A 17,191-nucleotide genomic window follows, 5' to 3' on the forward strand; every position below is an offset into this window, starting at 1 on the left:
TTTTGGCACTCTGTGTGCGTGTGAGCGTGTTGCACGAAAGACGGCGAGGTAGTGAAACTGCAGAGTAAGAAAAAGAGAGCGAGAGAATGAGGAACAAAGTGATTTAACAGCACAGATGTCTTCACACAGATGGACTGAGTTGTGTTAGAACATGGAAACCTGTGTGTGTCCGTGACAACAGAGCCACAAACAAACACTCCACGCTAACAGCAACTTATTAACAGAACTTCTTGAGTTTTGCCTTTTGTGTGTTTGAATGTTTAATCACTTTGGATATCTGCCAGTAAACACAAGGAAACACTGGTACGTGTGTGTGTGTGTGTGTGTGTGTGTGTGTGTGTGTGTGTGTGTGTGTGTGTGTGTGTGTGTGTGTGTGTGTGTGTGTGTGTTTGAGCATACATTACCTGTCGGCGGCGTAGCCTAAGCCGAGGCAGCCAGTCAGGACGCCCAGTATGAAACACACCTCCTCCACTGGGACCAGCCAGTACTGACCACACACCAGGTCCCACTGCGACAGAAACAAGACGGAGAGGATCGTCACTTATCTGTACAATGATGCACATGTTTGAGACGTCAGGAAGTGGACAAAACACCCCAGAATGACGACAAAATAGCAGATTATGGTAAACTGCAAGCTGGTTAAAGCTGGGAAAAATTTCAAAATTGTGATTCAAATGAATAAGTAAATTATTCTGTTTATTAGTTCTTAAACAAATTCTATAAACAGCCTACTGCAAACACCTACCATGTGGCCACCGCTATCCGTGTGCACTATTAGCCATGTGTCCTCCCGTCTCCTGCTGCATTTGTTGTAATAATTCCTGAACCACTGCTGTGCTGCTTGTTTAGCAGGTAAACAGCACAAAAGAACTGTGCGATTCTTTTGCAGCCATCACTGGAATTTAGGAAATACTGCTACAAAATGTTTCAAAAAGACAGAATTAGACTCCGGCTGCACAGTGGTTTGATGGTTAGCGCTTTCTCCTCACAGCTAGAAGATGTCTGGTTTGCATCCCGGCCTTCCCGTGATCTTTCTACATGGAATTTGCATGTTCTCCCTGTGCATGTCTGGGTTTTCTGCGGGTACTCCAGCTTCCTCCCACAGTCCAAAAACATGCTGAGGTTAACTGGTGACTCTAAATTGGCCATGGGTGTGAATGCGAGTGTGATTGTTTGTCTCTATGTGTAGCCCTTAATAGACTGGTGACCTGTCCTGGTGTCCCATACCTTCACCCCAAGTCAGCTGGGATAGACTCCAGCCTCCCTGATGAAGATTAAGTGGTGCATAGATAATAGATGGATGGACGGATGACTGAACTTCACTACTGGTACAGCAAAGTAGCCAAAGTAACCAGGAAACCATTTACTACAGATCAGCATTGCATCAGTTACTCTGCATCTGTGTACCTTCAGGATGCAGGAGGATGTCATAGTAACGTTACATAAACAGGGACTCTTTAATTCTCTTCTGTGGCAGCAACACACTGACTTTCAATAGCTGTTACACTTATCAAGGCATGCTGTGGCTATGACTAAAGAACTTTGTTTCCGTCATAGCAACAGTTTTGTGTGACGTTAGCAACATGCTGCTCTCACACATCAGGAGAAATTCAGCAAACCCACTGGTCTGCATCAATACCTTCATTTAAGGAGATGTGGCTGCTCTAAGCTCACAAGTTTAAAAAACTAAATTATTAATCATTAATAAATGATTATTAAATATTTATATTTAAACCTGGATCATGTGAAGCAGCATAAAGTGCAATAAAGGACATAATGAGAGCAAATGAGGTAGTAAACGGGTAAACAGGTCAGTCACACAGGACAGCAGGGCTGAAATTCTGGAAAATGTCAAATGCTAATGTGACTTTCAGCTTGGATGTTTCTGTGGGCTTGACGTACTTAAACATGTCTGTGCTGGCCAGGTGTGAGAGAGGGGGGCTGCAGGAGAAAAGGTGTATTTTCAAATTCTGGTGTTTTGGGGTCATTTTTACTCCACCAAGGAGGTGGAGGCTCAGTGGAGTAATGTGACGATCAGCGTTTGTCTGTCTGTTAGCAACATTATTCAGAAATGGTCCAACGGATCTGGATGAAATTTTCAGGAAAGGTCATAAATGACACAAGGACCAAGTGATTAGATTTTGGCAGTGATGCAGCTTATAGTCTGGATCCACGGATTTGTTAAAGAGTTCTGGATCGTTGTGAGATAGCGGCACAGCATCACTGTAACCATGACAACAAGTGAACACTGTGTCAGTAGCATTTTGTTTGTGGGTACATCTACATTAAATGGCCACATTCTAAGTTGCCATGATTTCTGCGGCACATTTTGGTGAAGATTTCTGCTAGAAATGATACAACTGAGCAGCCTTGGTGAAGTACTGCGCTCTGAGTGCTTTTCTCGTTTTTCTTTCCGAGTTTTCCAGCATTCTGCTTACCCCAGCTTTAACCATCAGTAAACCCTGGCTTATTTCACATCCCATCTGCTTGATTTAAACCAAAATTTACAACATCCATGAGTGTTCACATGTGATTAAGTAAGCACGACTTAGGAATGAAGGATTGTGCTTTTGGCAAATTACATAAACTGATTCATTACCAAGACTCAAGATGATGGAGTCAAAGAAGTCCAAGAATAAGGTTGCCAAGGACGTACTGAAATTTTATTTCTCTGAGAAGATTAGTTTCTGGCCCTTCGTGTGTCCAATATCACTTGTGCTTTCACTGTTTTGTGTCCAGTCCACTTGTGCCCATTGATAAGTAATTATGTGAACACTCCCAGATGGACTACAAAAGCAGAGCAGCGCAGGAGAAAGCCTTCACGGCCCATTAGTCCCATAACGCAAACACAGGAAGACATAACCACATAACTTTACTTATGTGTGGCCAAGATAGGTGGAAGACGGCGGGTGCATTACTGTAATTATTAATTAGTATTAGTGCCAGCAACAATATCAGTGAAATGCTGCAACGATATTATTACACAACTAAAGGACCGTCTGGTTATAAGCATTTACTTAAAGCCTTACAACGCAAATATCTGTGCGATGCATAAAGAAGTGCAGCCACGTGGAAAAAAGACAGATATCTGCCCTCAGATCTGAGTTTTAATCACATTAAGCCGATCCACTGATTAGCATTTACAGCTGAGCTCTGCTAATGTTGCTGTCTGCTGGTCTCTGAAAGCAAAATGGTTTTAATGATCTAGACGGAGAGAGAGCAGAGGGCCGGCAATATAAAAAAAAGGTCTTGCATAATTGGAGCCCATGCACAGAAACATAAAAGCCTGTCACATAATATCAGCTGCCTTATTGCTGAGGCTCAGAGCCACAACAGTGCACACTAACCGGCCAAAGGGCAGCACAGCTACCCATAGTGCTCGTATGAGTGGAATGTTTTGGATGACAGGAGATAGGAGGGAATGTACACTAACGAGTTGTGAAACCTCCTCGACTGGTTTGGCTGCAGCCGCTCAGACACAATCAGGTTCGTTTGCTTCAGAAGGGACTAAAACCTGCAACCAGTTCCTCACAGACAGAACCATACATTTCTGAACTGAATTATAGAAGAGGCTGTGAGAGGATCTTCAATTCATTAATTTACATCTAATGAGGTTTTAGGTCAAATGTTTTTCCTGCCTCAAAGCAAATACAACAACTTGTAACAGACAATGTGATAAACTCTTCTGTCAGTGGATATTTTAACCCGCCTGTATGCTCTGTTCATTAGCTCTGAGATCCACAGCACAGAGATGTTAAGAGGAGTTTGCCTGTGGTGAAAGGACACAGCATTTATTGAAGTGAAGCTGATCAGAGGCCTTCTGCTTCCTGCTCACCAGACTGCCAGCTCAGCAAAGCCAAGCAGCACTGGAGGAGCACATCGACACGGCAGCAAAACACCCGATCTCAGCTAAATCGGACCTAAAAGCTGAAATATGTCGGTCAGTGTGAAGACTGAGAAGAACACTTTTACTACACAGATGCACTTCCAAGCATGCTCCTGCTACAATGCAAAAACTCAAAATGTTACCAAGTCTATTTGTCTTATTTTTAGTCAAAATGTCTCATCCCACTTGATTTAAGATAAATTCACTTAACAAGTGACATTTCAGGACTTTTTAAGAAAACACATCTTAAATATCTTGTTAAGTCAAATAATCTTCAAATTATCTTGTTTTGAGTTGTATTTTACAAGAAAATTCTAAATCAGTTTAATACATCTTAAATTAGGAGATTACATGAAAGCAAAAATCTATTTTTGAGTGAAAAACTGCCATTTTTTTTAGCACGTCTGGTTTATTTTAACGCTTGTGTCGTCCTGCGGGTCAAAATTGACCCGTTTTAAAGTTTGAAAATGTGGAAATAAAATATATTTTCACAGTGAAACTTCTGATGTCCACATTTTCAACATTTTTGGGAAATCTCTAAACATTTTTTGGTGGAAAAAGAAATGTCAAAAATGTTTCTTAAGAACATTCACACAAAAAAATCAACCAAAATCCAGCAAAAATCGCTGGATTTTGGTTGATTTTTTTTGTGAATGCTCTTAAAGAAAAGATTATAAGTTTTAGTGATATACATTTAATCATTTAAATATTTTTAGGATTTTTTTGAAGATTTTTACTCATTTTTTGAAAATATTTACAAGAATTTTCTTGCCAAATTTCTGTGATTTTTTTTAAATAAAACTTTTAAGGAATTATTAGAATTTTCCTCCTGAAAGTTTTGCAAACTTTCAGAAGTTTGGGGAATTGTTTTGCTGATTTTTTGGATTTTTCTCAGACAGGGAAACTATATTTTTTGGTGCCGTAAAGAAGACAGCAGGAGGGCTAATCTATCTCAAATTAGGAGGTTACATGAAAGAGAACATCTATTTTTGAGTGAACTTTTTCTTTGTTTGTTTTTTTAGCATATCTGGCTTATTTTAAGACACCTAAGTTTGACAGTCCTGGTAAAATATAGCTGAAAATAAGTTTTTCCAGCTAATTTTAAGATCTTAAGACTCTAAATATCAGATCTTATTTCAAGAAATCTGGCCAAGCCATTTTTCACTTGTTCTACTGGCAGATTTTTTCACTTATTTCAAGATAAAAGTTCCTTGAAATAAGTTTTTTTTTTCTTGTTTTGAGAGGGGCATTTTTTCCAGTGTAAATTCTTTGCATGGCAGCATTTACGTGCGCATGTTCAGCTCGCTGCAGCAGTGTGGGTGGATTACAAGCAACCTGGCCTAATACCACGGACTGGAGGGCTGGGTGTGGTTCTCACATCCTTAGACAGAAATAAAACAAGACATGCAGACCAAAGAGAGAACAGCTTGTAATAAACCTGAGCAGCTGTCTGGACTCTGTTAAAGACACTAACAAGACCGGTCCAGCGGTGTGAGAGTGAAACGCTGCTCAAAAGGAAATGCATGTTTTTGCCATGACCATGCAAAGTCAAAACGTCAAGCAGCGTGCACATGAATGCAGCATTTCTTTGCTGTCATGCTGGTGTCCTGATCTCAAAAAAGATTATCCAAAACAAGCAGAGAACACTGACTGGTTGTTTTCTAGCGTGTGAGCGATAAATTATATTTGCATCAATACGCATAATAAACTCATTGCCAAAGACTGCCTAAAATGCAATGAATAAACGAAATAATTTAATTTACACACACTTTTCAGAGAGAAGAGTGAGAAAAGAAATGTTTTTGTTGAGTTTAGAATAAAATACACTTGGATTTCTTAGAGGTATAATGTCTTATTTACGTTTTGTTTACCGAGTTGGGTGGTTACTTCTTTGAAACAAGAAAAGCACTCAGAGCACAGTACTCCACCAAGGCTGCTCAATTGTTCATTTCCGGCTGAAATCTTGGAAAAAAATGGTGGCAGAAATCGCGGCACTATAGAATGTGTCCATTTAATATAGATGTAACCACACACAAAATGACCTTGAGCTGAGCGCAGGCGTGTGTTATGCATGTGTACGTTATGCACAGCGGGCGGCAGAAATTGATGGGACTCAAACAGCCCCACAATTTAATCAACTGTTCCTTCTATCATTTCCGACAGATTCCTAATAAGTCTGCAGTGGAGGATTTGTAGTAGGATCACAATCATGTAACTGTCAGCAGACAGCTGATGTAGTGTTCACTTGTTGTCATGGTTACAGTGACGCCGTGCCGCTATCCCACAATGATACAGAAATGTTTAACAAATCCATGGATCCAGATTTTAACAAGTGACATTTCAGCAAGGTGGTGGGACTCGTTTTAAGACAATGCATCTTAAGTATCTTGTTAAGTCAAATAATCTTGAAATGATCTTGTTTTGAGTTGAATTTTACAAGAAAACTCAAAATAATACATCTCAAATTAGGAAGTTACATGAAAGCAAATCAACTTTGGAGTGAAAAACTGCTTTTTTTTTAACATGTCTGATTTGTTTTAAGACACTTAAAGCTGCTGTTTGAATCGCAGCGTCTCCCAAAACGCTGGTGGTCCCACCCTCCCTCCCTCTGATTTCGCCCCTTTATTTGTGCACGCGCGCAGTACAAGAGAGAAATGCCCGGAGTGCTGCAGCATCTCGCCTGTTTTGCTGTTTTCCACTCTTCTACATTTAGTACATTTAGTAAATAATAAAGGAATTATGTTAGAATTCTGTATTGAGTCTAACTTGTCCTAATACCAAAATAACATGAATCTGCTAGGACGAACAAGTAAAGTTTCAATATGTGATTACACTCGTGTATCCCTCTCGATGACGTTGTTTATCAAACTTAGTGCATTTACGCGTGTATATGTGTTACATTGTTTATTTATTTCTATCTAGAGTTCAGAATTGCATGACTCCTCTGACGAAGAGTATGTCCCAGACGCCCCAACATCTTCCTCCAGAGGTCGGGCATCTAAACGAAGCCGTCAGCCGGGCTATGGAGGCTGTGGTCGGGGAGCGACGCGAGCACCCCGAGCCAAAAAACGTCCTGCAGTCTCTTGGCCTGACAAGCCGTGGGATTGGTAACTTTTCTGGAAGTTGCTGAGCCCTGATGCTCTCTCCTCCACAAGCAAAACGAATGTGCGCGCGGTTGCGTAGTGCGTAGCTCGCCCACCTCTGCATGGGCTTGCTTGCTGTGCGCGTAACCATTGATTGACAGCATGACAAAGCTGAAGCTCGAACTTGATTGGTCGGCAGCAACCGGCGCTTTTTGGAATAACATGGGGGTCTATGAGAGGAAGGCGGAGCTCAGGAATAAATTTTCATATCGCGTTATACTAACTTTATATTATAGTATCGAACTAGACTAACACATTTAAGCTTTGTTAAAAATTATACATAAATTGAAAACAAAGGGAAACTCTGGACAGCAGCTTTAAGCTTAACAATCCTGGTAAAATACAGCTTAAAATATGTTTTCCCAGCTAATTTTAAGATCTCAGTATTCTACATATCATATCTTATTTCAAGAAATCGTACCAACCCATTTTTCACTTGTTCTATTGGCAGATTTTGTCACTTATTTCAAGGTAAAAGGTCCTGAAAATAAGTTCTCTTTTCTTGTTGTGAGAAGGGCATTTTTTCCAGTGTACAAATTTACAAATCAGGCCTAAATCTGGAATTTCAGAGACAAACCAAAGCTCCATCAGCAACCTTAATCGATTTTTTTATTTAGAGGAAGAGAAATTACCTGAAGCTATTGATACTGGGCTATTTTTCAAATCTGCCAATACTGCTGATGTTTTTAGGAGACAAAAGGCTATTTAAAGGAAAGGTAATATCATATTCACCAAAGGTTTCCGCTCTCTCTCTGCAGCTGATCTCCGTCCAGCCTGAATGCCGTTTAAACAGAAATTGATAAAGGCGAGAAACAAGCTGAAGTTAAAAGGTTGGAGTTGTGCCCTTCAGGTTCAAATCCTCACAGCACTGAAGCAAACGACACATGTAATTCACTTCATGCTTGTAAATAGCCACGAGGCAGACTTTAAAAAGAAACCATCCCTGTGTTTGTGCACGTTTTATCCCATTAAGTTTAAATTGCTTTTAATAATATTCCAAGGCTCAACTTTCAGGGTTCATTCTGTGCCGTATTTCCATTTACTTCAACACGATTATTTGTCTCTCTATCTCAGAGGTAACATGGGTGTAACCAGGGATTGTTCTCTTTCAGCAATCTCTGACATTTCAGGCATGCTCCTCTGACAGCCTTTTCAGGTCGACACAGTGACGTAAGTAAAGCACACATTAGTGAATGACTCACTGAGCGTTATCCAAGCTGCCTTCACAACCATCAGGTCAATTCAAATCACAAGTTTGTGTCAAGGTACTCCTCCTCTCACGGCTGAATGGAAGTCTAATGAATAACTCAAAAGAATACTGCAGGACCGAGTGGACAAAGGTAAGTATCAACGTGCAGTACAAGGAGAGATATTTACATGAACCACAACTGGACTGCTAGCCTAGCCGCGCTAGACCCATGTTTCTGAAGGCACAAGGGTCTAGGGCCGCTCGACAGGGACGGAGGCAGGCTAAAAGGTTGTCTATCAAATCACTCTGCAGCAATTGGGTAGGTATACAACCAATCAGCGCAACGAATAGGCTGACGTGGTTCCTAGAGTGCCGGCGGATTGTGGCTAAGTCCCATTAGCTTCCCAACCAGCAGAGCCAACTGGTATATTAAGGATTTGCCATATCCCGTCGGCATAAGTCCAAATACGTCTTTCTTCTCAATGAAACACTTCAGTGCCGTCCTTTGTTTATCTTTCAAGTTGAATTTTAACTTCAAATCTTTAAGGGCTGTGGCCAAAGCCGAGTCGAAAGATAACTGTTTATTGTGCGCCGGTTGTTTCTGTCAGAATCGTCACGCCTCTGTCGTCACTTAGTTACGCCCGCCTTCTGACTCTACACTTCATGGTGATTGGTCCGGCCAGTTTTAGGAGAATCCAGCCTCGAGCCTTATGGAGGGTAACTAGACCCACCCTGGCAGAGAATTAAATTCGTTGCCATGGGTTGTCTAGCGCGGCTAGGCTACTGGACTGCTGCTTTTGCCACATAATACTCAAGATCCGGAAACAGATTTTGACCTCTGACAATTCAAACGAGTCTCTGGTAACCTTGAAATCTCCCTCCAACACTTTAGTGACGTAGATTAATCCCACATTTCTGAAAGGGTCAGCGTGTGCTATCCTTCTCGCCATCCCAATCCTCCTCACAGCCGCAGCTGAATGAAGGTCTGACAGTGTTCTGACGTCTTAACAAAGGTGAAAATGCATTTCTATTAGAGCTGGGAATTGAATTAACTCTGTGAGCTCCAAAAACTCACCATTGTGTGTTTGAAAGAAGGAAAAGAATCACCAGTGACACCATTTATCACTGCTAGAAACTGCAACTAAAGAAAGAATCCCTGAGGTTTTAACTTTAATAGTTCTTGACTGGCTCATCTCTGGCACGTATTCCATCAAGAAATGTAACCAAAACTAAGCTTAAAATTGTAAATTGTTAAAAAAAAAAAAAAAGTACTCTACGTGTGTCATTTAAAAGTTGCCAGGAACAAACCGAGATTTTGTCAAAAACAAATAATTCTGTGCTCTTCACCGAAACCAGGAAGTCATGAGAGACTCTACTGCTACCAACCGTCACACAACAAAAATTCAGGGACTTTTTAGCTGCTTTGCAAACAGGAAGCAAACATGGAAGTAAATTAAAAATAAGTAGTGAAACAGGTACAGCAGGGGTGTCAAACATGTGGCCCGCGGGATGAATTTGTAAAGTGGAAAAACTACAGAGAAGACTTAAAGACATTACACATTTGTAAAACTGTAAATTTAAAATAACTTCTCAACCATGACAAGTTGTTATGATCATAAAGTGAAATACTAGATTGTTCATTGTTCTTTTGCTGTTTTGTGTATCATTTTTGTAATATTTTGCCCTGTTATTGTTGTTTTTTGTCTTTTTTGTTGCTTTGTTTCTCGTTTTTCTCAGTTTGTGTTTCCTTTATGTCTCACTTGTGTTTTTTGTCTTATTTTTGTCATTTTATGTTTTGCTTTATTCGTTGTTTTGTGTATCATTTGTGTCGTTTTGTGCTTTCTTGTCTCGCTTGTGCTGTCTGCTTTTTTGTTGTTTTGATTCTCACTTTCGTCATTTTTGGTCTCATTTTTGTCGTTTCTCCATTGTTTTCTTGCACTGTAACTTTTTTTGTCAAATTCTTGTCTCTTGTCTCTTTTTTTATTTTTGTTTTCGAGTCATTTGTCTTGTTTTTTGTCAGTGTATGTCTCGTTTTTGTCAGTTTGTGTCTCATTTTCGTAATATTTTGTCTTGTTTTGGTTGTCTTTTTTTTGTCAGACTTTTGTCGTTTTGTTCATAAAGTAAAATACTATATTGTTCAGTACCTGACACTAAATGTTTTGCGCCTTTGTAGAAACACTGATCTGCAAGTTGTAATATGTAAATGAAACTGAATATATTTTTCTTAAGAAATTTCAGGTTGTTCATCACGTTTTATAAAAAATTCCTTGCATGTGAACATTTTCAGAATGTACTTTTTTTGCACTAAAACAAAGGAAAAATGTGGAGTTGTGCTTATTTATAGGATATCAAGCTGAGATTTTACTGGTCCGACCCACTTGAGATGAAATTGGGCTGAATGTGGCCTTTGAACTAAAATAAGTTTGACAGCCCTGAGCTACAGCATGCAGAACCAGCATTTTTTCTATTTGTATACGTGCTGATTCCAGTTTGTGAATGAACAATCAAAAAAAACTAACTTTCCTGTTCTTCTTTTATGATTAAAGGTCACTGTGTCATACTGCACAGAGACGTCTTTCTTTTCTCTTTACTTCTAGCCACGGCTGTGCTGTTTCCTTGGAGTTACATGACTTTATACTGCTGGAAAAAATGAGCCCACAGTGAGTAAAAATGACACAGGAGCAAATAAAGAAAACACCCAGGAACTGCTTGGGTTCAGAGGGTTCAGTGAGGATTTTCTTGGCTCATAATTAGCATTTCAAGGGGGGACCACACTCCACAATAAGCGTGATCGGTCCACATACAATAAAGGCGATGTGTCTGTGCCTGAGTTTCTGGTCTTTTCTGACCATTTAAGGAACAATAATGTATATTTTGCTTGAGTAAATGAAGCCTCAAAGGCTAAAACTGGCTAGAACAAGTGTATTTGCCGTGGTACTGGCTGACACTGCTTTGGGAAGTTGCCAAAAAAAATTCTCTATGCAGGAAAATCTCTAAATTAAATGGCAGTAAAGTACAAGCAACTATCAGACAAGTGATACAAACACTGAACGAAGCAGATCCAGGGAGCGAGTGGATGAGCATACGAGACATTACAAATAAACAGCCCTACGAAAATGTTTTTTTATGTGCAGTTCTGTGGTTCAGCTTTATGGTGTATGGAAAAATCAGCAGACTGGGATTAACCTCAGTCAGTCATTGGACCTGTACACATAAATACTACCCACACCAAACAGGACGTCTGCGTAGGAAAATGTTATCAGGAAACTCCCTGATCTGAAGCTGGAGCCAGAGAGTTTTCACAACAACTCCTGTCCCAACACAAGCACAACTTCACCTGTAAGTATATAAATACAGGATACTAAATGTTATCATGGTTTAGCTGTCAGCAAGAGCCAAGTCTCTCCAGGAAGGTTCACATCATGTAGAGAATGAAAGAAAACCTGGTGGAGTTTAATTAATCTGATCTTATTTATGGTTATGCTTTGTAACCAAAAATAATAAAACATAAAAGCACACTTGAAGTTAATGGAATGAAAAATGGAAAAAATAAACACTGGTTTGGTCATTTAAAGCTTCAGAGGAGCCGCCCAGGAGACCATTTGTCCAACTAGTGACAGCAAATATGTGCAGCTGAATCAGAGTTTCACAGGGCATTGCAAAAAGTGAGGCTGCATGCTCAGCAGGACCTCGCTGCGGATAAATGCAGGATAAAAAAGAAACAAAGTTTTCAGCATTTTAAGACCCTTAATCCATACATAAACAAAAAGTTGGGCTTCCCACACAGAGCTGAAACACTCAACTAGGCCAGGACACCGGAAAACATGCCCCTCTCCAAACAAGGGGAAAAAACTCATTTCAAAGAACTTTTACCTTGAAATAAGTGAAAAAAAAATCAGCCAATAGAACGAGTGAAAATGTCTTGGTAAGATTTCTTGAAATAAGATGTGATGTGAAGAATACTGAGATCTCAAAATTAGCTGGGGAAACTTATTTTAAGCTTTATTTTACCAGGATTGTCAAGCTTAGGTGTCTTAACCCTCCTGTAATATTGTTTCCTTGTCTGGAAAAAAATCCAAAAATTCAGCAAAAAATTCCCCAAATTTAAAAAACAAACAAACTGCAAAATCTTTCGGAAGAAAATTCCTTAAAAGCTTCCCTTAAAAGTTTTATTTAAAAAAAAAAATCCCCAAATTTGGCAAGAAATAAAAATGTAAAAAATAAAAAAAAAGGTTAGGGTTAGATATATATATAAATATTTTCAACAATGAATAAAATTCTTCCTAAGAAATCCTAAAAATATCTAAAGTGATTCCATATATATCAGTAAAGCTTCTAATATTTTCTTTAAGAACATTCAGAAAAAAAATCAACCAAAATCCAGCGAAACTCGCTGGATTTTGGTTGATTTTTTTCTGAATGTTCTTAAAGAAACATTTTTTTAATATTTTTTTTTTCCACCAAAAAATGTCAACAACATCAGAAGTTTCACCGTGAAAATCTATATTTTCTAAGATGCGTTGTCCTAAAACAAGTCCCTCCATCTTGCTGAAATGTCACTTGTTAAGTGAATTTATCTTAAATCAAGTGGGATGAGACATTCTGAGTAAAAATAAGACAAACAGACTCGGTAAGATGTGGAGTTTTTGCAGTGGACCATAATTAGCGAGCCCAGACCGGAGCTGTACCTCTGTAACGATGTTGTTCTTCAGCCCTTCCGTCACGTTGTAGTCCCATCCAGCCTCGCAGTCCACCACAGATGACTGGCTGCCGTTGGCGTACTGCTTACACTGGGACGGGGCCCCGTTGTCCCCGGGCCTCTCCCCCTTCTCCCACGGCAGGGAGGCGTTCAGCACCTCCGGCGACGGCAAGGGGCCCGGCAGGCGGCAGTGGTGGTGAGGGGAGAGGGTGATGAGGGGGTCCGAGGAGAGCAGGAAGGCCAGGAAGAGGTTGGGCAGGATGGAGAGGGCGATCAGCACCCTCTGCTTCTTCCTGCCCAGCGCCAGCACCATCACCTCGCCCGTGGGAGGCAGCGACGGCGGCGCAGGGATGGACGAGGAGGACGGGGCGGGGGAGGACGGCACGGGGGAGGAGGGGAGGGACGGAGGGGGAGCGGGGCATGGGGACGGGGAGACCAACGGCGGCGAGTCCGGGGATGTCATCGCTGGGCGGCTGAAGGCGCAGGTGGAGGAGAAGGTTGGCAGAGTTGTGGGAAAACTCTGCAAACAAAGACATGGAAAACGGTGGTTAAATGGTTCCTGTTTGGACACGTTTCACGGAGGACATTGTTACATGTAACGGCAGGAAAAGCACAAGAGTAAATAATGAAGTAAGTGACAGCTGAAGGCTATTTAGCTGCTTCAGCCTCAAGGTCCTCACAGCATGTTGTCACAGCTAACTCACACATTTGAGGAGATCCATAAATGCTGTGAGCAGAAACACCTCTCTGCTGCCTACTGTGACACGTTCTCCTTCTTTGGGTGGGAAAATACCTGCTGGACGAACCTCTTTTTGACTGATGAACTAGCAACTTTGCACTAGAACAATAAAAACATCTGTTTAATTTTGGAAAGATGTCCACCTTGTCTTTGTCCAAATTCTGGGATATGACATACCCAAGTCGTGTATGTTTCCGTATTTTGGTGACATGACAGGGAATGTCGTGGTAAAAGAGGACAAATATTTATTGAAAATCTTGTTAGCAGCGTGTAAAAAAGCAATCACAAGAAAGTGGTACACGCCAGATCCACCAACACAAGTTGACTGGCTGAAAATTGTGAATGAAATATACGTTACGGAACAGTTGACAAATAAGATAAGGAGTAAAGAAGACCAACGCCGAGGAACAAGGGAGAAATGGACCATCTGCTCACCAATGACAGGATAAGGACTACTACACTAATAATACATGGCAATCCAGGATGATTTTTTGCTTAATTGTCTGTTGAAAAAAATGCAAAAAAAAAAAACATGATGGATAGTTTTTATTATGCTATCTTGTGCTTTCTCACGTCCTCCTGTGATCCATCTCCCCTCAAAACCACAGAGGATCTTTCAATTACTAAAATGCGCCTAAAGGAGACGAAGGCCGAGCTTTGGAAGGAGTGAAAAATGAGGAACCTCAAGTGTATCCTCTGCAAAAGTCTGCTATCAAGCGGTTTAACACAAAACTGTTGCACCTTCATGGTTTTATTTTTATTTAACCTTTATTTTACCGCGAAGGCCCTCGAGATTAAAAATCTCTTTTTCAAAAGAGACCTGCCCATTTCAGAGAATGTAAAATGTTCACAGTAAATAAAAAAACAAATAAGACAATTCAGATATTCTTCTATAAATCAGAAATATTGAAACGGGTTCAAACAAAAACATAAGGAGGAAAAAGAAAAAGAAACAGATCAGGAAAAGCAGTTACACACATGGATTACATTTTCCTTTATCAAGTTTTTGAACTGATGGTTTGATCAGCTGTGCCGTCATCGGTGACCGTCGCTGTTATGAGTGAAACTAGAAGGACAAATTTCTTATTTGCTAGCATCTCTCTGTCATAACCTCACTGGGAGGAGGTAGGATTAAAGGAAAAGACTGGAGGGAGGGAAGCAAGGAGGCACGTCAGCTTAATGGAAATCAATCACTGACGGTTAAACGACATCCTACATTTCCCATGATGCAACTCTACAGCAGCAGCTTCCATCAGTCGCATGTCAAGATAACCCTGAAGGCATCACTGTGACGGTTACTTTAGATGTTTCTGTGTGAAATCAGCGTAAAAGCTCAAATAATTAAACTTCTGACGTGTTAACATGCTGTAGATTATTTCAAGTGTGAAGCAATCATTAAGCAGGAATTTCATCCAGCCTTTTCAGAATAAGAAGAGCTCATGCAATGATGGGTTTTGACACAATGAACAAAAATCTATGGGCATAATCTCAGTCTGTCCATCCAAAGTTCCATTTAAATAAGTGAGTAAACTGAGTAAACCTGAAAGATACAGAGCAATAACATAACACAGATAACAGGTAGGAGTTTGGATTACTCATCTCTCTTAATATTGAGAACTTTTATCCTGAAAAACCTCTGGAGCATCCACTCTTTGTGCAGGACTGTCGTGTTTTCCTTTGCATGTAGACGCTGTCGACATAAACGGATGCAGAAAAGGCACAAATTGGTGCAAAAAAAAAAAAAATCACCAGAATGCTAGAAATTAAGATTTTGATGCTCAGAAGTTGCCAAAAATGACGTTAAAACAACACCTACATCCATGCCTCTGTGCTCACTGTAAGTGTCGACACATGGGAGAGAAAAAAAGAATAACAAAATACTTTTAATCATTCAAGCTCACTTTTGAAGCACAAGCATGTCCTCCTTCCAGCATGCAGCCTCTGAGATGAGAGGATTTGCTGCTTAATTATTTGCTGAGAATAACGGTTAGTATCAGACCCACAGGTTTTTATAGTGTCTACCAAAGCTTCACAGGCTCTGTCAGGTTGCTGTGCATGTTTAGGAGCAGAGAAGAAGGGCTGAGCTGCTGTCTAAACGGGCTACAGAGCCCTGAAATGGGCTGTTTTCAGACCAGCGTTCCTGCTAACAGGAATGTGAACACACTGTGCTCCTCTGTCGGTGCACATGGTCCTCCTCCAGCCGTGTCTCCCCGCACAGGGCCAGGAAGTCTCACCAAAAAAAAGGAATCCCACAGGCTTACATAAGAGAGGAGGGAGAGGACGTGGAGGGAATGTAACACCCGGGGACTGGGAGGACTGACGCCGACACGGTGGAGCGACGGTGCGGGGATGGAGGGCGGAGCAGCTGGGCCACCTGCCCGGGGACACACAGCTGCTGTTAGCCCAAAACAAACACTCACTTACCCGTTAAAACGCTGCTAAATGTGAGCCCGAATCCTACTGGTCTCCGCCGAACATCCTAAACACGAGTTTCGCCGCATTCACCGGATCTCCTCTGCGCCTCGGTGCCAGTCTGCTGCACGGGCAGACATTTCTGTACCGGACAAACAGTCTCTGAAGAACCACTGCTGGCCGCTGACACGAGCAAGGACACCGGACCGCTAGCCTCTCCGCCGCTCCGACATGTGATGATGCCCGCCGGGGATGCTACACTCCTCTCCTCCTACCGTCGCTGGCTTTTGTTGTTCGGTCCAAGTTTCTGCCTGCCGACATGACACAAAATAATTAAATAACGCGTCGCTGTGTCCGACATCACCTTAAAGGGGAAAGGCGTCTGAGGGAGCAGGTCGTGAACAAAGAGCGGCTGGAAAAAACTGCGGAGAGCAGCCTGTTTAAAGGGAGCAGCTTCACCGGCGGCTCACTTCGGCAAACATCGGCTAAGTCCGTCAGAGAGACGTCCCCTCGTCTCACTGTTGCCGAAGATCGTGTATGAGGAGATAGGAGATCACTCCGCTGCTAATCCAACCCTTGGTCAGCTTATTCAGGAACAGCAAATACCTACAACTGCTATTACCACTACTACTAGAACTACTGCTACTATCTAATATTATTATCATCATCATTATTATTATTATTATTATTATTATTAGTAGTAGTAGTAGTAGTAGTAGTAGTAACAGCAGTAGTATTAGGCTACTATTATTACACAGTGCAGTCTTATGTGATGATCGCTGTACATTTGTCTGTCCATCTGTAATTCTGTCTGTTATTGCGTCTGTGCGTAACATTACTCATAAATGGACCAATGGATTCAAATGAAACTGTCAGGAAAGATCAGAAATAAAACAAGAATCAAATCATTAGATTTTAGCAATGATGCGGTTTATAGTCTGGATCCACGAATTTGATAAAGATTTCAGTAAGATAGCGACAAGCTGTCACTGTAACTATGACAACAAATGAACACTACATCAGCTGCCTGCTGACAGTCACATGATTGTGATCCTCCTTGCTCAGTGTAAGGTCCTTTTGTTTGTGGGTACATCTAAATTAAATGACCACATTCTATGTTGTC

The 17,191-nt window shown here is 41.1% G+C and overlaps 1 protein-coding gene across 1 annotated transcript in view; it reads right to left on the minus strand.

The window, feature by feature from the left end:
- slc22a17 (solute carrier family 22 member 17) overlaps window positions 1-16,571 on the minus strand; it is a 32,269-nt gene extending 15,698 nt beyond the window's left edge. Inside the window, 3 exon segments of the mRNA XM_022217742.2 lie at window positions 405-508; window positions 12,907-13,437; window positions 16,081-16,571. Of these exon segments, the coding sequence (XP_022073434.2) occupies window positions 405-508; window positions 12,907-13,380 (578 nt within the window). The 5' untranslated portion in view covers window positions 13,381-13,437; window positions 16,081-16,571.
- Window positions 16,572-17,191: the final 620 nt, after the last annotated feature.

Source organism: Acanthochromis polyacanthus, chromosome 20 (assembly GCF_021347895.1).
Source record: "Acanthochromis polyacanthus isolate Apoly-LR-REF ecotype Palm Island chromosome 20, KAUST_Apoly_ChrSc, whole genome shotgun sequence".
NCBI classification, from domain to species: Eukaryota; Metazoa; Chordata; class Actinopteri; family Pomacentridae; genus Acanthochromis; species Acanthochromis polyacanthus.